This window comes from Fusarium venenatum (genome assembly GCF_020744135.1).
Source record: "Fusarium venenatum strain MPI-CAGE-CH-0201 chromosome Unknown EDB82scaffold_2, whole genome shotgun sequence".
Classification (NCBI taxonomy): domain Eukaryota; kingdom Fungi; phylum Ascomycota; class Sordariomycetes; order Hypocreales; family Nectriaceae; genus Fusarium; species Fusarium venenatum.
Window position 1 is genome coordinate 5848872 of NW_027072130.1, and position 19708 is coordinate 5868579.

At 46.9% G+C, this 19708-nt stretch overlaps 9 protein-coding genes across 9 annotated transcripts; 3 read left to right on the top strand and 6 right to left on the bottom strand.

Moving 5' to 3' along the window:
• Window positions 1-2621: 2621 nt before the first annotated feature.
• Window positions 2622-3152, top strand: EDB82DRAFT_475379 (uncharacterized protein; the record flags this gene model as incomplete). Its single annotated transcript, XM_025735186.1, has 1 exon — window positions 2622-3152. The coding sequence occupies one exon, from the start codon at window positions 2622-2624 to the stop codon at window positions 3150-3152; it is 531 nt and encodes a 176-aa protein (XP_025585918.1).
• Window positions 3153-4444: 1292 nt separating this feature from the next.
• EDB82DRAFT_555882 (uncharacterized protein) lies at window positions 4445-6276 on the top strand (the record flags this gene model as incomplete). Its single annotated transcript, XM_025735188.2, has 2 exons — window positions 4445-4744; window positions 4795-6276. The coding sequence occupies exons 1-2, from the start codon at window positions 4625-4627 to the stop codon at window positions 6274-6276; spliced, it is 1602 nt and encodes a 533-aa protein (XP_025585919.2). The 5' UTR covers window positions 4445-4624.
• A 218-nt stretch (window positions 6277-6494) lies between these two features.
• Window positions 6495-6923, bottom strand: EDB82DRAFT_524702 (uncharacterized protein; the record flags this gene model as incomplete). Its single annotated transcript, XM_025735189.1, has 2 exons — window positions 6495-6674; window positions 6723-6923. 2 exons carry the CDS (start codon window positions 6921-6923, stop codon window positions 6495-6497), a joined length of 381 nt encoding a protein of 126 aa, XP_025585920.1.
• A 375-nt stretch (window positions 6924-7298) lies between these two features.
• EDB82DRAFT_536583 (kinase-like domain-containing protein) lies at window positions 7299-9158 on the bottom strand. The gene is made up of 3 exons (XM_025735190.2): window positions 9013-9158; window positions 8236-8951; window positions 7299-8187 (listed from the first exon to the last, which is right to left on the bottom strand). The coding sequence occupies exons 2-3, from the start codon at window positions 8729-8731 to the stop codon at window positions 7613-7615; spliced, it is 1071 nt and encodes a 356-aa protein (XP_025585921.1). The 5' UTR covers window positions 8732-8951; window positions 9013-9158; the 3' UTR covers window positions 7299-7612.
• Window positions 9159-9439: 281 nt separating this feature from the next.
• On the bottom strand, window positions 9440-10765 carry EDB82DRAFT_545668 (voltage-dependent anion channel-domain-containing protein; the record flags this gene model as incomplete). The annotated part of the gene is made up of 1 exon (XM_025735191.1): window positions 9440-10765. One exon carries the CDS (start codon window positions 10763-10765, stop codon window positions 9440-9442), a length of 1326 nt encoding a protein of 441 aa, XP_025585922.1.
• A 1130-nt stretch (window positions 10766-11895) lies between these two features.
• Window positions 11896-13187, bottom strand: EDB82DRAFT_499587 (uncharacterized protein). Its single transcript, XM_025735192.2, has one exon. The coding sequence runs from the start codon at window positions 12842-12844 to the stop codon at window positions 12296-12298; it is 549 nt and encodes a 182-aa protein (XP_025585923.1). The 5' UTR covers window positions 12845-13187; the 3' UTR covers window positions 11896-12295.
• Window positions 13188-13934: 747 nt separating this feature from the next.
• EDB82DRAFT_499588 (enolase C-terminal domain-like protein) lies at window positions 13935-15690 on the bottom strand. Its single transcript, XM_025735193.2, has one exon. It carries the CDS (start codon window positions 15435-15437, stop codon window positions 14166-14168), a length of 1272 nt encoding a protein of 423 aa, XP_025585924.1. The 5' UTR covers window positions 15438-15690; the 3' UTR covers window positions 13935-14165.
• Window positions 15691-15845: 155 nt separating this feature from the next.
• On the top strand, window positions 15846-18000 carry EDB82DRAFT_575164 (major facilitator superfamily domain-containing protein). Its single transcript, XM_025735194.2, has 4 exons — window positions 15846-16453; window positions 16507-16684; window positions 16735-17171; window positions 17221-18000. Exons 1-4 carry the CDS (start codon window positions 16126-16128, stop codon window positions 17832-17834), a joined length of 1557 nt encoding a protein of 518 aa, XP_025585925.1. The 5' UTR covers window positions 15846-16125; the 3' UTR covers window positions 17835-18000.
• EDB82DRAFT_499590 (uncharacterized protein) lies at window positions 18001-19553 on the bottom strand. The gene has a single exon (XM_025735195.2). It carries the CDS (start codon window positions 19369-19371, stop codon window positions 18334-18336), a length of 1038 nt encoding a protein of 345 aa, XP_025585926.1. The 5' UTR covers window positions 19372-19553; the 3' UTR covers window positions 18001-18333.
• Between the last annotated feature and the right edge of the window lie 155 nt (window positions 19554-19708).

A 19708-nucleotide genomic window follows, 5' to 3' on the forward strand; every position in this document is an offset into this window, starting at 1 on the left:
AAAAAAACAAGGAGAATATCAGTAAGGTATTACAATAGTTAAACGGATCCAACGGCATGAAGAGGGAAGTAAGCTGGAATCTTTTTATTCCATTAGAAATAACGCGCAAGACCGATGTCATGACTTTAGGCGTGATAGTTAAACTAGACTGGAAAATGAGTGTATCATGTACGGATCATCGTACGAGCTTACTCAATTATAACAGAGAAGTCTCATATTTGTTTGCACCAGGCTCCCCCGCATCTCACTAGGAATAGCTGACGTCATTGTTATTAGTTGGTTCGAGTTGCGGTTATTGCATGAATATGAATGTGAACACTGGGGTATGATTCTTGTGGAGGTACTGGAGGTAGTATTTAGACATCTTCACGATGGCTGAGGGAACCCCTATACTGCGTTACTGGGCTCTGAAATACGGGTGTGTATCCAAGAAGACAATAAATATGATGTTACAAATTAACATTCTAAAAGAGAATGTATTCTTGATGATAAAAATGCATCATACGTACATACACGAGACGACGACGGGATAAGAAAAGAAATGCACTCATATGAGGTTTTCGTAAATTCTGCTATGGTGACAGCTTACCATGGAATCTCTCTACTTAAGGGAGTCTTAAGAGAAAAGCATTCGATTTCTGCCGATTCTCGGTCTAACGAAGTCTGAAATGGCATAGCAACCATCAAGTGTTGTCCTGAATGGCGAAGCCAATGAAATGACTGTTGAGTAAACCTGAGAGTATTGTAAACCATGATCGAGATGCAGGAGTTGGGTGTTGTCTCTGATCTGAGAGCTGGGGGAAAATCGTTGACGGGAAACGGAACATCCCTAGTCTCTAAGATAATTTTAATAATGACAGGCACTCAACATGATGACTTTAAAATAACACATTCAACGTAGCTTCCCTTATTCTTAACCTAAAACTCAATGTTTAGTTTAGTAATGTGTGTTTACTGATCCTGTGTGTAGGTCCCTAGGCAGGTCAAGGCAGAATTACATGTCTCTCTTCCTGATTTCGACAGATATCAACAGCGACAGAACAAATTGAGCTAGTATGATGACAGTATATGCGTCATAAACATTATAGAAAACAGAAGGTCACTACATGTAATAATCAGATAAGAGCGCGTACTGTATTTGTTCCAGTAGCAGACCCCTCATCATGTAGTTGGGTTAAACAAATCATACATTCGGCGAACCACTAGTCAAGCTACGTCACTTTCATCGATCTGATTGCCAGGCTCATTAAGCATATCAGATCCGACCGAGACGGGGTTGAACACAACCGTTACAACGTCGCCGATCCAGAGAAACAATGAACTGTTGGACGATCAGACACAAATTCGCTCATCTCTCATTGATTCCTCATGCAATGAATTACCTCGATGGCGGTTGACTTTCAGTTACCTTTGCGACAAACAAACGATTTCTTCGTGCCGACTGAACCGATGCCCATTAACTTAACAGGTAGCCGGGAAGAAGCATTACGTCTAAGGTACCAGGTAAAGGTTGTTTGAGAGAATTATAGTTCGGCGCAATTGACCGAATTGTCGGGACCACGGCTCATCGGCATCTTAGCGCATCTTCACCAACGGCGCCGAATCACAAGCCTGAAGGACCCCTTTTTTGGCTTTCGCACTCTTTGGTGACGAAAGTGATCTGCAAAATGGCTTTTTATCCGAAGCCACTTGTAACAACGGCTGGACCCTTTCGGAAATCACGGCTTTGTGCCAGTCAATGATATTCATTGATTCTCGGGGACCTGTGCGTTGTCGTAGGTGGCCCTCAACGGATAGATAGTCTAGTTCAATTCAAGGAAGTTTCCGTATGAGATTGTCCAACTCTTAGTATCAAAATATCCACGAATCATGTCAAAGAACCACAATAGTGTTCACTCAACAGACAGTTTGCAACATTGAGAACTAAAGACAAGGGCAGGATCTATGCATTGTAGACCCCTATTGTCTGCGAAGCTTAACGTCATGGTCCCGGAGGGCCGTTGGGCTCAGGCACACCCGAAAGCACAGTTGATCAATGAATTCACTTATTGAGTTCCCGTTAGAGGTGCTCTGAGCGGAGAAAGAACAATATCAATCTCCGCCACTGACGCTTTTGCTGACCATCTGATATGAAGTCTGTCTTTGGAGTTCAGCTGCCATCACCTGATATGACGCGCCTAGCCAGTCTGCTGGATGCATCTTTGTGATTCTCAGCTGTTGAGCCGCATTGAAGTTCAGCGTTTCGACGTCATGCAGATCCTCAACCTTCATCTATAGTGTGTGGTCAAAGCACTTGGCCTGTGAAACTACGCATAGTCGTGAAGAACATGGCTAAGACAACCTATCCGACATGTGAAGACAGAGAAGTCATGCCTCTGTAACTACGTAAGTGACGAATCACCTCAGAGGAGCAACGATCTGCGATAATTCCAAAGATAAAAGGAAGCATCCTATCTCGTTGGATAACAGTTTGCTTCTTCATCCAAACAGGCATCACACATTCTACTTCAGACCCTGACAGACACAACCACAATCTTGCCTCTTCATCATATCTACACAACTACAAACCAACCTCCAACTTCATCAAACACCAAGACAACAAATAACTCAGATCAGAAAAAATGACCCAACTCACCAAGGTTCTCATCGTCCTCGCCGCTATCGGCGTGACCTTTGCGGCTCCCGTCAACCAGCCTCGCCAGCTTGGCGGAGAAGGCAGCGCTGCGGATTCTATCATCAGCGATACCGACAACGCTTCTGGCTATGCCGTTGAAAACGCCGAGGATCATATCGCCGAACTCCTCGGCGGCCATCCTACCGAGCCCGATGAGCCCAATGGCCTGAGCGGCAGCGGCAGCGGTGGTGGCAGCCCCCCTCCCCCTCTTCCTGGCCCCAAGGCCAGGATGGTCAAGATGACCAAGAGACAGGGTGACAAGATTTCCAATGGTGGTGCTGCAATCTTGAACGCCGTAGGACTCACTGGGGAAGCCGACCTTGTTGAAACTGACGGAGATGCTATTGACGGGCAGACGACTGGGGACGCGGCCCTCATCGGACAGCAGGTCGGCGGAGATGAAGAGGATGTCGGCGAGCGCGTTGGAAACTTGGTCCCCAACAAGGTTCCTACTGCTCCCGGCGTCCCTGGAGCTTAAGCTTTTAATGAGCACTCTGGCGAACAAACATGGTGGAAGTGATACTGGGAGTTGCTTGAAAGTTTGTCACCAAGTGACCTTCCAAAACTACTATCATTACTCAAGGTCTGAGAATCGTTAAAAGGGCAATAGGTTGTGCAGGAATGTGCCGAGTGAGAAGCCAGGAACAAGTGATGCGGCGCTAGGAGCAAGGTTTTGCAAGCGGGTGTTAGCCATTGATTTCAGCGTGTACTTTAGTTGTTATTCTATAGCATTAATTAATCTTTTAAAATTACGTTTTCAATTACAGTATGCCACATGAAAGTTTCAGAAGAATGGACTATTGTCTATTTATCTGCCCCTGGTGGTTAACTTAATCTGCTGCACGTGTGCATAGGATAAACCGACGAGAAATAGACTCTATCTCCATTTCGGTCGCCTTGCGGGGGTCCCTAGCCTTCGCGAACCTTTCAGTGGTTAAAGATTTATTAACGTCGGCTTTTGCAGGAACCGTGCACATTAACGTCTCATGTCTATGTAAAGAGGAAGACGTGGAAGCTGTGACGAGGATCACCGACAACGAAGTCGGGTGCAGCCAATTTTGTGGTGCTCTATAGCACAAGTCGTTCATAAAAACGGTGGTTTGTATTCATCGTTCCCATGTATAGTCTTGAAAACCCTTTACTTGTTGTACCACTCGAACAATACAGATCTGTCTAAGCTCATATATCAGTTTATGATGCTGAAATCATGCGCCAGAGGTCTCTAATCCTCCACCGAGAATTGGCTCCACCTGCCCAATAAGCTTAGACAACTAGAGTTGCTGATCATAAGGTAATGTGAACGCTTTGACATGACTGAGAATGTCGAGCCTTTTTTGTAAGAGGGCATTGTTTAGGTCTTGTGCAGCACCCTGTAGATTGAGCTTCAAGTAGTGTATCTGCCTGTCCATTGCTTTCAGCTTTGAGCCAGCCTCACGATACTTTCGCTCGGTGTCTTTGAGTAGTCGTGTCTATTTGGTCTCCAGCTCCTTGATATTTTGTAGCTTGCCCTCATAGCTGTCGCGATCGGCAGATGGGCGTAGCGGTGTTGAATCGCTAATCTCTATTCGCATGGGAGAAACATGGACTTCTACTGGCTGTGTGCTCGACTGCTGCGGGGGTCAACTTGGGGCAGAGACCACCATAATTCGACAGAATTGGTCGCTTACAGAGCATGTTTAATTGCCACCAGGAAATTGTGTTTCATGTCATGGTGATAGCAGTTGGCCTGCACTGCCCACTAACAAACAGTTGAACTCCCATTGTTTAACTGTTAATAATAATAATATGCATGACTTGCGATTGTTTCCTTGTTTTATTCCATTCTAACATTTCACGGCAGGCAATACTGTCTGCTTACTAATGACGTCGCAATCGTAGGACTTTTACTCACGCGAATGAAAGATGATGCCATGAGGTTTCGCAGTTTGATCCTCCAAAACCATACCCAAAATGAGTCTTGATCCAAACCAAAACAGACTCGAGTTCTTACTGCATCATGTCGAAGATGAACCAACAATCGTCGACTACCGCTCCCTTGCAGAAGTAATCCAAGGCATTGCGCAGACAGCTGTGAGCTTTGCTGTTATCGGGGAGGTTGATGGCGCTACAAACTCCTCGAGACTCTTATCAATAGAGGAATTGACCCTTTCGACCATTGCAAGACATTCTACCCATTCCTAAAGCCGTGTATGTACTTTGCTTGGGAGGCAACCTCATCTTGGCCGTCATGGATCTCTCCAGATGAACGCACCGAGGAAAAGTTCCTCGAGATGGAAGAGCAAGGTCGCAAAGTTTGGCTCGAGAGGTTCAGTGAGGAATGGGAGGTTACAGAGGAAACTGCTAGAAAAGCACTTGACATGGCGTACAACGGTCTACAATCTGAACTTCCAGACTGGGATGGTACTCTTGCAGGCCAAGTCGTGGTGGCAGAGAAGATGAGCAAAGACGGAGAGTTCTCATACTCTGCTAGTCCTAACGGTCCAATGTCTGCCAAGTACATGAAGATAGCCATGTGGTGGCGTCAGGGAATATTCCCATATCCTTATGTGCAGCTCTATCGCACGGCAGGATTGATGATCGCCCTCGACATATACACCCGACTGAACCAGGGCACCGAAGCTAGAGAATTATTTGACAAGATATGCGGACGAATTGAGGCCTGCGAGATGATTGAACAACTTGTTTGTTCCCGGTTGGTGTGGAGTAAAGTCATAGTCACTCCTCATCTGCCCATGCTGGAAATGCTCAACATCCATCCAGCCAAGGTTCGACCAGCTATCTCTCGCGCTGTTCAAATGGCCAAGAACCGTCTGGAAACTAGACCGAGACGTCGATACATGAATCAGAACCTGAAGAATCTGGTTCACACGATTAGCAAGAACACCTTCGAGAACTGCCCTTACGATGATCTAGACGTTTATCGTCCATCGGACCAACCTCGACCGCGGCTCGAGAACACTGATGGCCTTTTAAGGCCAGGGTGTTCCTCCACAGATATAGCCGCATTGGAGAAACGATTGGAGATACCTCTCCCTGACGACTATAAAGAATTCCTGAGCGTGACAAACGGGCTTGAGGCGATCTGGAACGGCCAGAATGCCCTTCACTATTTGGCAAAAGCTGAAGATGTCAGTTGGCACGACCTGGACTTCCTTGAAGGGAATGAGATTCCTCTGCTTCGCGATGATGAACCTCAATCTCATGCTGGTAACATGCTATCGTGGCCCACACCAGAAACCCTGCGGTGCATATGTCTCTCAGGCGACCTCAACCAGCACGAAGCAAGTGCCCATCTGTTTCTCGTAGGTCCTGATATTGTTCAACCAGCCAAGGAGTACTTCTTTTCCACTTACCAAGAACGAAACGAATCTCAGCGCCGTGAACTTGACAGTCTTGTCCAAGAGACGTATGGCAGCATGGGTGTCTTTCAGGACTTGGAGTACGTCCTAATGTGTTGGACAGCTTGGGATCTTAGATTCTACTCCTTCAAAGGGATTCGGGACTTTTTGGAACAAATAGCCGAGGCCTCATTACAAAGGAACCGGCATTGGTTGTATGTGTTTGAGCCTCGATACAGACGACTTGCAAAGGACGGTGAGTGAGGTGGTAGAGGTAGGATTATTTGTGGCGAGAACTCTTTTCGGGGTAGATTACACAGTTTTGTACTGGGTGATATTCAATCATTTACTACGATCGTGCCCGACTCAACGGCTATCCGAGTTATGATACGGGAGTTCAATTTCGGACATTACACCTTTTGTGAATACAAGACAATGTATTTGAAGTCTTTCCACTATGGAACGTCATACTAAATATGCATTTATTCCTTGTCACCCATGACTGGTGCATCTCCTGTGTCGTGGATGGCGTTGGGCACAGCTCTCTCAACCGACTCTGGTAGTATCTCTTGGAGTTTCTGTGGTACTACGGATTCCTTAACATCACCCTTGACATGAGATTTATTAGTTGACTGTCCAGGGTCATTTCCAGTTAGGTGAATCTTAACAACTGTCAACTATGCTTTCCCTCTCTATCGATGAGCACTCACAGAATCAGGAAGGCTTTCCTCAACACCCTTCGGAACGGCCTCTTGCAGACCCTCCAGAACCTTGCACGTTCCGGTGGCGTGTGAGACGTTTTCGTCTATACCTCTCTCAATCTGCCTGTTCGATGGCATCGTGGAGAACTGCTTTGGGACGAAGTATGGCTGTACTCGAAGGATAGTGAGAATTGATCGGGAGGTGCGCATATTGATAGTGACGAGAATTCAGAGAGAGATTGTGCTTAATTTAAAAAGACATGTTCTTATATCAAGAATAGTAAAAAAAATCATCAACATCATGAATTCTCTGGTGACTCATCCTCTTGAGCCAGAAGCTCATGTCGTCGCGTCCCTACCTCGACCTTCTGAGAGCACGTAATGGTCACGCCGCACCAAGCAGGAACCTTTATCACAGTTAAAGAACAATTAAAATATGATGCGTAATAGAAAGGTTGTGCAGGATGCCAACGAAAAAAAATGAGTCCGTCACTTCTGCATCGCTTTCATATTTCTATATTCATTATGCTTGCCTCAAGGTATCAGAAAGATTGACCACTAGACGCACAAGGGACGAATTTAATAGGTCAGTTTATGCTCCTTAGGCCATAGTTCTTAGACTCCTTAGTCTTTTAACCCAAGACTTGGGAGGCTAACGTTTCTGCCAACCGCTAGATTTGATCCATTCTTCGCCGAAATATGGGAGGATTTCACTGTTCAGCCAGGGATCATTGACAACACCGTTGCATATAGAAGACAAATACGACATAGGGTATCTATCAAGTCCACGCATGATTCAAATCAAGCAATTCGCCATGGCCACAACTAGTAAGTGGCTCAAGGGAAGTCTTCGATTATCCCATTTGCCTCAACGACATGCCAGTCTTTCCCCGATTCTCCTATGAAGATGGCTTGGGTGCATTCAAAATCACGTCAATAACCTTGTGATCATCATAAGTCGCAACCGTCCTCTCACACAGAGTCGCAACACGCTCCTTGCTTTGCAGACCGTCGGGGCAAATGAGCCAGATAACGTTTGTCATAAAAGATCGTCGGTACTCAGCCATGACTTCAGGGTCGTTATGTCGGTCGAACTTGGGACCACCAAGGCGATGCAGCGTCTCAAGATAATGATCCAAGATCTCCATCTCATGAGCTCTGCGATCTTCTACGCTCAACATAGCCGTCATATGGTAAACAACGTCATGAAAGCAGGATCCAAAGTGGAAGGCAGACCAATCGAGAAACCCAATACGGTCGTCTGCAGTGAAGTAAATGTTGCCGATGTGAGTGTCTCCGTGGAGTAGAGTTCGGAAGCGAGGGTTGCGCTCAGCGTAGTAGCGATCCAAAGCCTCGTTGCATCGAGTGCCATCCATCAGATACTCTGGCAACTGAGGACGACCAGGACGTCTGACAACTTCATCCCATGATCTGCACATAAAGGTCATGGCAGGATCGTAGTTGTTCCAGATCCCTATTATTGATTAGATAATGATACGTCAGCGGAAACTTTGATACTTACAAGGATGATCCTCCTGGCTCTGTCCCCAATACTGTGCGTGGAGTCCGGCTAGTTGTTCCACACCGTTCTTGACTTTTTCGACTGAATAAGCAGCAACCTCGGCGGGAAAGGTGCACCCTTCGCTGACAAGATCGTTCATGATAGCAATCCCTTGCTTTTCGCTTGTTCCGCTCCACCAACCTTTGGGGAAGATCATGTTGTTGATGCTGGGTGCCACCTTTGAGAAGAAGTCTGCCTCACGCTGCGCCAAACTGACTGTCCATGGCTGAGCTTCGATCATGTTGGGATCGAAAACGCCCTTGACACAGACGTTCGTCGGTCTCTCTGCACTGTGTCCATCTTCGTAGGTGATAGTGTAAAATAGTTTGCTGGCTGTGCCCCAAATATTGCGCGTATTCTCGACAGACTTGATTTTGTGGCCAAGTTTGGTACTGAACCACTCAGGTGTTAAATCTGCCGGAAGTGATGGAAGGTTTTCGCTTTGTGTGCCAGTCATTGTTAGAAATCGAGATGGAGGAACGTCTTTCAGTTTTCCTATGTGTCCGTAAGCATGGGGTTAGCAATGGGGATCCTTATACTCATGAACGGTCGATTATCTTTCGCTTATTCATTTATCTGTCTAACTACTCGGAGCTTCGCTGACAAGAAAACCGACACTATTGGCTGAAATACCATTACTGTAATTTCCCTGCAATAGCTATGATTTATCCGTATGGCTAGCCAAGGAGAGGGGTCAGCCTTAATTACGTAGATACATCCGACTCTCACCAGACTAACTCTTTTGTAACGAAGAATGGAGTTATTGCACGATTTACTCGTCATCTTACCAATCAGATATTTGGCCCTTGACAAGGGTGATGTTTTGACATTGCATTAGAAGTGGAGTGAGCGATAGGATGATGATACGTAGGAACACGTATACCATAAGCACATAGTTTTGTTCAATTAAGAACCACTAAATCCATAGCGATACTGTGCCGCAGTTGTATGAGTTAGCATCAGGCACATGAGTTCTAGTGTAGGGTCACAACACCTGCAGCGAAGTGGATCATGAAAGTGAAAAGTGTCATTACAGTTTTACGTATCGAGAATATAAGGCAATAGGCCAAGTGAAGATGAAGAAATCTATTAGCAGACAAGGTCTATTCCCCAAGGTATCTAAAACAATTTTAAACTCCAATATATGTCAAGTCCAAACAAGTCCTCAATGATCTTCAACATCCTCATCCCTTCCTGGATACATAATATCCTGAGTGATGAAAGCCTTAACATGGCTTACAAACACAAAGACGAAAACGCATAGTATAAGAATGGTCATGCCAGTTGCTACCCAGCCTATGGCACTGCTTTCAAGTGCCTTGCCAATGGAGATGGTAGCCAGCGTGAAGCCTGTGTTGGGGAAAACCATGGCGTAGAATCCGAGATGGAAATACTTTGGTGGGGCTTGAATAACAGCAACGGCAGCGATACCAAACCACCACAAGCTCAGGGCCCATAAAAAGATGGCGCTCATGACAGCGATCAACTTAACGATGGCTACAGTGACAGCTCCGTCACCCCCAACGATGTCCCAGCTCTCAGGCATACCATTAGCCATGCCAATAACTGCAAGAGCAGTGAATGCAGGTGGACCTACGCACATAAAAAGTCCGGGTCTGTGCTCCCTGTTAGGAAGTCCTGCTTGCATGAGACGTCCAATCATATGTGCGTACATCATGACGGCAACACTAAGTCCAAGGCCCTGACATGTAAGTCCTGCGCCAATGATCGTCAGGGCGTCGAGATTGGGTTGGGTTTCGGCAATGACAGATGCGATTGTACCAGACAGCATGATAGGAAAGACCGGCAACAGCCAAGTAGGCATCATTGTGTTGAGTGAGAAGCTGTGGGCTGCAAAGACATAGCTGTATTGGCCTATGGCGAGAACAAGGGCGACGATCAAGTATCCCCAGAACGATGCCTGAACAGCCCAGACAAGGTTGGCGTTGTCTTTTGCTATAGCATAACGGTCGGTACTAGTGATGAGCGTGGCCATAGATAGGAGACAGGTAGGCACAAAGAAGCCTTCTCGGGGGTGAGTCAAAGACTTGACAAATGTGCCTTGGTGTAACAGGAACCGCGATGCCATGGCAACGCTGACTGAGGTGAAGATTATCAAGTTGATAATGTACATGACAAGACCGATAGTCCGTAGACCAGTGAATTGGTGTGGTTGGGCGTATAGAAGGAGTGATAGACCTCCGGTTGACATTGGCAGCGTATATGAGGCCCATGTGAAATGCTTCAAGCGTTGGCGTAACTTGAGCTTCGGTCGATTGGGATCGTAGATGTCACATATGGTATGAGAGTCATGTTGCTTTCGGATGCTGGGTGAAGGTGTTGATGTGCCAGACTCGACATCTGTTGTTGGGTCTTGATCATTGGGGTCGAGGAAGGATGTTCTGTTGCTGATCAAATTGTTGAGGTTGTAGCTATCACGATCCATGCTCGGATCAGCTGGCGTTGCGCCTCGACAAGAGGGGTGTTCCATTGCGATATCACAGGAGTAGCCAGTTTCAGATGGGGGAAAAAAAAGACGATTAACAGACAGATAGGGAAAAGTGGTCTCGTGCGGCTTGCTTAAGCTGAAGAAGGAATAAGAAACAATGGTGATGAAGTTATCTCAGGAGATAGCCATCGAGCAAGGGCTTGGCAATAAATACAGCTCAGAGTAGAGGAAAAGATAAGAATGCCACTACCTCCTTACCTTTACTATCGTAATTACATACGCATATCTCCAACGGGCGCAGTGACTCGATCTTCATTTTGTCTTGGCTGACACGCAAGCTCAACTGGTGACGGGTAAGTGATGAGATGCGCCGGTAGTCCCCTAACCGGGATGAATATACAGGGGTTTCTTTGAGCATCTGAGCATCTATCACCAGCGAGGTTCTTTTGCAAGATGAAACCCTGTGCACGATCCCGGCATTCAAACCAGATGGTAAAGATAGCTCGGGACGCCCCTTGGCGATCGCCTTGAAGATCAACGGTGAGCCAATAAGCCAACCCTGTCAAAGCTCCGCTGCACTTTACTTGACTCGTGTTTCGAGGCTTGGGTTCGTGGTGTCAGTGGAGACAGCCAATAAGAATGTGAGGGTATCATTGGATATGAGCCTCATTTTAACTAGGGATAGATTGCGGCTATGCCTCGATTTACTCGTGTCAAAACATCATTCATACCTTGATGGAAGATCCCTCTCAAACGCGACTAGTGTCTGGTGGCGGTGCCAAGGATTGTGACCAGTTACAATTTAGCGATACGCAACCTTTCAGGTGTTTATCTCGGATGCGAAATGAAACATGTTGCGCTGATCCCAGAACATTCATCAAGATTTTGTTTGACGTAGAGTAAACGAGCGTACGTAGTCAATATGATGCGTTGTTCATCCTAAGCGTCGACAGTGGATCTGATACTTTTGTCGCGGTTGGACTTGATTGCTTTTTTTTTGTGACACGAAACACTGCCTGTTTGAGAACGACGGCAAATCCGGAGAATCTCTTATCAGTACCGTGGAGAGTAGAGAATAAGCATATTTTCAGAGTTTTTTTTTTAGGCGTGTGGGTTTCGAAAGGTCCACCAGTAATTGTTATTTTTGACAACAAACATTAGGTATCTTATCAGACAAGTATTGATACCACTCTACGTGAGTCATTGGCAAAGAAACAAGACACTGATCCTCATCGTCGTTGCTCAAGGGTAGCTTTGCATTATCAGACTACGGAAACATTCGGTTGTTTTTGCAGTGACGTGATTTCTGTCCAAGGCGGTATTTTTAGTACGGAAATCTTGTGGAACAGCCTCAACTAAGACAATTACATGAACAATTGTCGATCAAATACAAGATCAATCTCTACCGCCTGCCAAGATGGAGGCTCAACACGACACACGAGTCATGACAACGTGTTTCGTTATTCCCGGTAATAAACCTTGACGGCCGATATTCACATGATAAATGAAAGGGACTTCCCGAATCTTCCGAACATATCTAAGTTTCGGTCACCACCGCGTGTCAAGAGCCAATCATCCAGTCTCGGAGAAATCAACGTCCTGTTTCAACTTGCCGCCATCACCATTGACACCATTTGTCCCTCGGCTGGCCTGAAGTTCCTGCGCTTTGGCCGCCATCCGCTTAACAGCGTCGCCATCCGCGAACTCTATGACCTTGTCGATCTTACTGCCATCTTCATTGAAGTTAAAAGTCCAAGAAAATTCCACGGCGATGACATCGCCATCCTTGTACTTAAAGTCCGACTTGCTAGTGACGGCTGCCTTTTTGGCCTCTGCATCAATAACCAAGTGTTTAGAGACAGTGTTGTAGACTCCTCCAACAGAAAGATCGTTGGCGTAAAGCTTCTCGTACTGATCGTTGGTTATGAGAGCGGTTTCAGGAAGACCCAGAGCTTTGCAGAGTGAGACAGGAAGTAGTTGACGAGTGCATTCTGGAGTGAGGTCGCGATTGATGATGGATGTATCATTTTGCTCCCTTCCATCTTCGTAAGCTGATAAGAAACTATTGACTGTTTTTTCAATGTTCTTTCTGATATCGACATTCGCTTCGTTGGTAGACATGGCTGTTTCTAATTCACAGCACGCGGATATGGATCTTGGATGGATTCTGTTATGGTTTCCCAGAGCCCTATGATGTGAGGGGAAGGGGTACCTGTTTTATACCCAAGACAGGCTTGTCGCTCACATAAGCAGGTGAGATTCTTCTAAGCCAAACACACTCCAGCCTCCGGGTCGCCCGGGATATCTGTCGTGCTATGATGGAGAATACTAATTGCTAAAAGTGAAAGAAGAAGAAGAAAAATCGTGATTTTCGTTTAGACATAGCCCATATCGAGTAGAAAAAAATAGTTCATGTGAAAAATGGCAAGGTTAATTGGGACAAGTCTTGTGGGCTGTAGATGACATGTTCTCTTGCCCCCCCACCCGAATTGTGACCAGATGAGTAAGATACGTCAACGGAACGTCCAAAGTGGCGCAAACTACGGGTACAATGGCCCGGAAAATGCGATAGAGTTCAGACTGAGGACTTGAAGCACTGGCTAGTTGTCCAAGAAGAAAGCGAGTATTCTAATGTGAAAGAAAGGACAAATGTCAGCATGTGCATTTTGCGGAACCACAATAGTAAATCTCCCCAGTGATATTGAGACAGAGAAGTATAAGAAAGCCATCAGAGTTTGTGTATAGGGTGAATATACATGTAATGACGTGATAGAGCCCTTACTTCGCCTACGCTTCAAATCTTATTCAACATCCAGTTATCTAAAATTTACTCTATCGGCGTTCCAGTGCTAAAGATCACTTTGTTGATCTGCTGAAGCTCTTTTCTCACAGAATCAATTTTTCTTTCGAACATCTGAAGAGTCCTTTATGCCGTTACTTTTGCTTCCTGGTCTAGCTCTCAGACCACTTTTTTGAACGTCCTCACTACCATGCAGAGAAAACGGCAAGACCATGGAATCGGACCCAGGATATAGTTATATGGGTAATATATTCTTACATATTTATTATTTTAACAGAATCTCTACACTAACAGCACTGGGAATATAGAAATGTAGCCACCAAGTTTGGAAACACTTTGGTGAAACAAGGCGGAGAGGACCCTGACTGGTGAATCTGGACTGCGACAGCACATTAAACCTGAGAAATATGGGACAACAAACAAAAAGGACAATAACAAAGGAATTATCATACGCTCAGGTCCAACTATTGATTCATATATATATATTGAGCCTGGTTTAAGCAATTACAGTGCTTGCCCGATATCTGGCCCGCGTAAAACTCATAGTGCAATGTCTTTGTCAATTGCTAGACTTTCTTTAGGATCCTTCTCATTATTTATGTTTCAAAATTCTCTTCCAAAGCCAAGATCTCGGATTGCAGTTTACCAGCGAGGAATTTTCTCCGAAAACTCTGGCTTAAACCTTTTCATGTATGTCGTGTCATCGCGTTTCTTCAATCCACAGTCCAAATATTGCTGATGAAGCTTGGCGAGCCTTTCCCTGTCCAACTCAACACCAAGGCCAGGACCTGAAGGTACCATCACGCCTCCGTCCTTCCACTTCAAAGCTCCCTCAATAACAACATCTTCATCACGGCGCTTCCATGGCCAGTGAGTGTCGCAGGCGTAGTCGAGATTGGGAGTTGCAGAGGCGAGATGGGTCATCGCAGCAAGCGAAATACCCAAGTGACTGTTGGAATGCATGGAAAGCCTCAAGCCCCAAGTCGCACAGATAGATGCTAGAGTTTGGGACTTGCGAAGACCACCCCAGAAGTGGTGATCTGACAGAATGACTTGCACGGCGTTCTGTAGGATCGACGGAGGTAGATGGTCGAAAGCAACGACTGCCATGTTTGTAGCCAGAGGCATCGATGCTTCTTTGGCTACAGCGGCCATGCCCTCAATTTCTCCAGCGGGATCCTCCAAGTATTCCACAATTCCTTCGAGTTCTTTGGCAACCCACTTTGAAGTCTCAACGGTCCATGCAGCGTTCGGATCAAGCCTCAACGGCAAGTCGGGAAACGCCTCATGTAGAGCTTTGATCGCTGCGACCTCATCGGCTGGGGGGAAAACACCGCCTTTGAGCTTGATGGCCTTGAAGCCGTACTCATCTATGATCTTCTTAGCCTGCTTCACCACCCCCTGTGGGTCTAGCGCAGCTCCATATTCATCATCTTCGTCACCAGGATGACCTGCCCATTTGTAGAAAAGATATGCAGAGTATTGGACAGAGTCTCGGACACGGCCTCCAAGCAAGTCGCTGACAGATATGCCCGTTAGCTTGCCCTGTAAGTCGAGACAGGCAACCTCAAAGGGCGAAAAGACTTTGTCAGTGACGGAAGCTGTCACAACCATGCCGCCCATCCCATCACCTCCAGTGTTGGTATCATTGCGAAGAGACTCAACGCATCTTTGATAGATAACGTTTGTGCTGTATACAGAGAGGCCTTTTATCTTATCGGCAGCTTTTTGCAATCGATCCAGATGGGCAGAGTCTCCGTAAGATTCTCCAAGGCCGTACGAATCTTCTGTGATGATTTCGATAATGCTTCTTAGTGCAAAAGGCTCATGAACTCCCACACTATTCAGCAGTGGCATGTCATGGAACGCCACGGGAGTGATGACAATATCCTTGATGATGCCGCGTTGACTCATGATTGCGGTGTATTTGCAGCTTTGAGGTGACTGGCCTGTTAACCATGTTGGGAATGTTTGAGTGGTGGACTATTTATCCCGAGCTTGACAACATTAGACGAGGTTCTCTGACCAACCTCCATGTTGAGTGCGGGGTAGCTTCTGGTTCATCCCATGTAACTATCATGGGTGTCATGCGTGATTGCTGTTGTGTAGTATTACATGGACTTGTTTCCGAGCCATCTGCACAGAGAGTCAAGAGGAAAAGGTAACCTCGGACATGTATCCTTGAGATTGTTCAGCGTGGCTGGCCTTGTATGACTCGGCTGCATGACGGATAACTACCTGATTGGATGCTTATCCGTACATGCCTACCCCCATTGATCGGCAATTGGTGTAGGCAAGGATAACCTTTCAAGGATCGTTTTCCGTGCAGTGAGACCTCTAACCTTATACCCCGCACTTCATAGTAGTCTAGCTCCTACGCCAAGTCTGGGGTTGAGCCTGTTGGTCTGGGGAACGACGGCAAGATGGGGGTAGCCATTTCGAGCTAATCTGGCCAGTGACCTTTTCTCGTACCGCTTTTCCAGATCGGAAGATCAAGTATAATACCCAGCGTTGTCTTGTGTTTTCAAGTTCTTACCTCTCGTCATCACCATCCTCTCCGTTTGAGCTTGTCTTGCAGTCATCACCACAAGTTCTAGCTACCATGGCTCAACGAAGCTCCATCTCCAAGAGCGACATCGAGGTCGCCGACCAAAAGCCAGCTCACCTTGAGAACAACACTGAAGCCATCGAGATCGGCGGTTTCCGCGTCTTTGGCTTGGACCCCGACGATGCCGACTTCTACAACAGTTACACAGAGGAGCAGCGAAAGAAGGTCTTCCGAAAGGTTGATGTTCGACTTGTCCCAATGCTTGCGCTGCTCTATCTGATTTGTCATATCGATCGTGCCAATATTGGCAACGCCAAGATCGAGGGCATGGTTGAGGACTTGGGAATGACTGGTGTTCAGTACAACACCATCCTGTCAATCTGTATGTTTCGTCTGAGACGCTGATTAGATGACTTAGTACTTACTCATGAACAGTCTTTGTGCCCTACGTCCTTCTCGAAGTCCCCAGTAACATTCTGCTCAAGAAGTTCAAGCGACCCTCCGTGTACCTCGGTAGTCTTTGTGTCTGCTGGGGTATCGTCATGACCTGCACCGGACTCGTACAGAACTTTGGCGGTCTTATGGCTACACGAGTCCTTCTCGGTGTCTTTGAGTGAGTCAGGATGACATAATGTACGGATTAGAGTGCTAACATGGAAACAGGGCTGGCTTCTTCCCCGGCGCCATCTATCTGTGCAGTTACTGGTACATGCCCAAGGATCTGTCCACCAGAATCTCATACTTTTACTGTGCCAGTGCTTTGTCAGGCGCTTTCTCCGGTCTGCTTGCTGCTGGTATCGCTGAGATGGACGGTGTTGCCGGTCTTGAGGGTTGGCGATGGATCTTCCTCCTTGAGGGCATGGTTACAGTCATTCTAGGTGTTGCATGCTTCTTTTTCCTTATTGACACTCCTGCTCTTTCTTCGCGATGGCTATCTCCAGAAGAGATCAAGTTCCTCGAACTCTCTATGTTCATCAAGCAGGGTGGAGGTTTCCAAGAGGAATCAACCATCCGATGGAAGGATATCAGAATGGTCCTTACCAACTGGCGTGTCTATGTCCAGGCATACTTTCTCCTGTGCCAGTCTGCGCTCTCCTACGGTATGTACTCCATATATTTGCGATATGAATCGTGGCTAATTCACCCTAGGTACCAAGTTCACTCTTCCTTCCATCACCAAGGCCATGGGATTCAGCAACACGAATGCTCAGCTCACTTCTGCCCCTCCATACGTGGCTGCCGCAATTTCTGCTATTTGTTTCGCCAAGGTCTCTGATCGCTTCTTCTGGCGAATGCCGTTCGTCGCTATTCCTATGATCATCGTCACGATTGCCTACTCAGTCATCATCTCCCTTAAGGGTGAACTTGAGTCCAAGAAGGGTGTTGCTTACTTTGCTGTCGTGCTCGCCGTTGTTGGTATTTACCCCATCCAGGCCGCGGCAGCTTCATGGAATGCGAACAACATTGCCCCTTCATCTCGACGTGCCATTGGTATTGCGTTGATGAACTGTGTCGGAAACGTTGGTGGTATCGTCGGTAGTTTCATGTACCTCGAGAAGGAGAAGCCAAAGTACTACACCGGTTTCGGTCTCAGTTTGGCATTTGGAGCCACTGGTCTCATGGTTGCTCTTCTCCTGGAGTGGAGTTACAAGATTGCCAATGCTCGCAAAGCCAAGATTGCAGAGGAGGCCAAGACCAAGTACAGTGAAGAGGAGCTCTTTGAGATGGGTGACAGGTCTCCTCTGTTTAAGCACGTCCTGTAAACGAACATTGGAGAGTTATTAGGAGACGCGGGGTCTATGTTTAGCGAAGCCATGAGGTTGATGGTGCTGTTTATGACGGGGTTCATGCATTTAGTTAATCACGAAGTTATGAACAATATAGTGGAAGTTGATACCAATGATACGCTAGCACATATGGTCAAATGTAGCTTCAGGGAGCCATAACCTATGCGATGAGTTCCCGGTGTAATTTAGCTCATGTAACCAAGTACAGGAGGACTCTTGGTTTGGCCATGAAGTTGGTGATGTATTGAACTCTTTTCACGTAACTCAGGCCCCAACACCTCGTCCATTCACCTTCACACCGAATGCCTGCCGCCGAACTGATCAAATAATCACTCGACCTTAACACGAGCTATAAGGTCGTACCGGGTCATAGTGCAGTTTCTTAACAGCAATGGTGGCACATCAGTGTATTTTCTAAATGTCAAATTATAGACTTATGTTGCTATCTTGTGCTATCCGATTCAAACATCGCCATTCAATGAACCTCAATACCATTGGGTACTCCAGTCGTAACACCATTCGTTACCTCCTTCGCTACACCATTGGTATGCCCAATATCTACTGCTGGCTTCAGAGTAGCTTCGAAGCTCAACATCTCAGCAATTTGAGCTTCGATACTCTTCTTGGCCGCATCAGTGGGTTCCACATAAGGCCTCCTTGGCTTGAGCTTGTCTCCGGCGCCCTTGATCCCGGCAGCCTTTGCCGTACTAAGTGTTGCAGCGTACTTCACCGATGCGATACCCGCCTTACACGGTTGCTCAGCGAGTGCAGCCTTCTTATGCAAAGCCATAGCTTCTTGGAATTTGCCCTGTTGATAGAGATTGTAGATGTGCACTATCGTCTTGGGGACTACATTGGCGAAGCCGGCAATGGTACCATGAGATCCAGCTGCGAGACCTCCGATCAAGAAGTCAGACTGGCCGCCGTAGATAGAGAAACGTTCCTCTGGAAGCTCAGCTGCAAGACGCGTGATCTTAGCCACAGCTCCGCAAGTGAGTTTGACGCCGACAATGTTGCTATGCTTTTTGGCTAAGGCAGCAATGGTGGCAGAGTCCAAGTCGATACCATTGCAAACGACAGGGAAGTTGTAGATGACGATGGGTAGCTGGCTCTTTGCGGCTACATCGTCGAAGAAGTTGTTGACAACTTCCGGTGTCGTTTGCTTCCCAAAATAAGCAGGAGGTAGAAGCAGAACATAGTTGGCTCCAGCGTCAGCTGCATCGCCGATGAACTCGAGGACTTGCTTCGTTGAGTGTCCGCCGACACCAGCCATGATGGGGAAGTTAGGTCCGCAGGCTCTACGAGCTGTTTGCAACAACTCCTTGCGTTCTTCGCGAGTCAATAAGAAGGTTTCGGCGTTTGTACCGAGGACAACAAGGCCTGCTAGACCTGTCTTGGAGAGATATGAGTAATAAGCCGCCTGGGAATCGGTGTCCAGGGTATCGGTGTCATGATCGAAGAATGTGATAGCAGGCGCCCATACGCCGCTTGGTGGTGCTCTTGGTGAGGACATATTGATGGAAGATGATGCTGAAAGAGTCTATAATTCTTAGAATGCACCAAACACAGGGGTCCAGCTACTTAAAAGCGCTGAGAAATGGCAATCTGCCCTACGTCTACGTTCCGGTACTACTAAGAGCCGCGCCAGTCTCTCCACCTTCGGATCGAGGTCAGTAGGAGCATTTTGTTTCTATTTGTTGCTCGGGTATGCATGCCATGCAAATTTTAGCGGATGATGCCCGTTAAAACTTGATCACGCACTGGATAAGCTTCCGTGAGCGCACCACTATGCAGCCGTTTCCAGCGAGTTGTGGGGGATAATTAGCGTATGCGCCGGAAAAGTAGAGAGG

Bases quoted from the DNA above. Each gene is read 5' to 3' on its own strand.
- EDB82DRAFT_536583 (XM_025735190.2), bottom strand. From the start codon at position 8,731: ATGACTGGCACACAAAGCGAAAACCTTCCATCACTTCCGGCAGATTTA. The intron at 8,188-8,235 runs GTAAGTATCAAA...AATCAATAATAG, and splicing joins GAGCCAGGAGGATCATCCTT to GGATCTGGAACAACTACGAT.
- EDB82DRAFT_575164 (XM_025735194.2), top strand. From the start codon at position 16,126: ATGGCTCAACGAAGCTCCATCTCCAAGAGCGACATCGAGGTCGCCGAC. The intron at 16,454-16,506 runs GTATGTTTCGTC...ACTCATGAACAG, and splicing joins CAACACCATCCTGTCAATCT to TCTTTGTGCCCTACGTCCTT. The intron at 16,685-16,734 runs GTGAGTCAGGAT...ACATGGAAACAG, and splicing joins GTCCTTCTCGGTGTCTTTGA to GGCTGGCTTCTTCCCCGGCG.
- EDB82DRAFT_499590 (XM_025735195.2), bottom strand. From the start codon at position 19,371: ATGTCCTCACCAAGAGCACCACCAAGCGGCGTATGGGCGCCTGCTATC.
- EDB82DRAFT_499588 (XM_025735193.2), bottom strand. From the start codon at position 15,437: ATGAGTCAACGCGGCATCATCAAGGATATTGTCATCACTCCCGTGGCG.
- EDB82DRAFT_499587 (XM_025735192.2), bottom strand. From the start codon at position 12,844: ATGTCTACCAACGAAGCGAATGTCGATATCAGAAAGAACATTGAAAAA.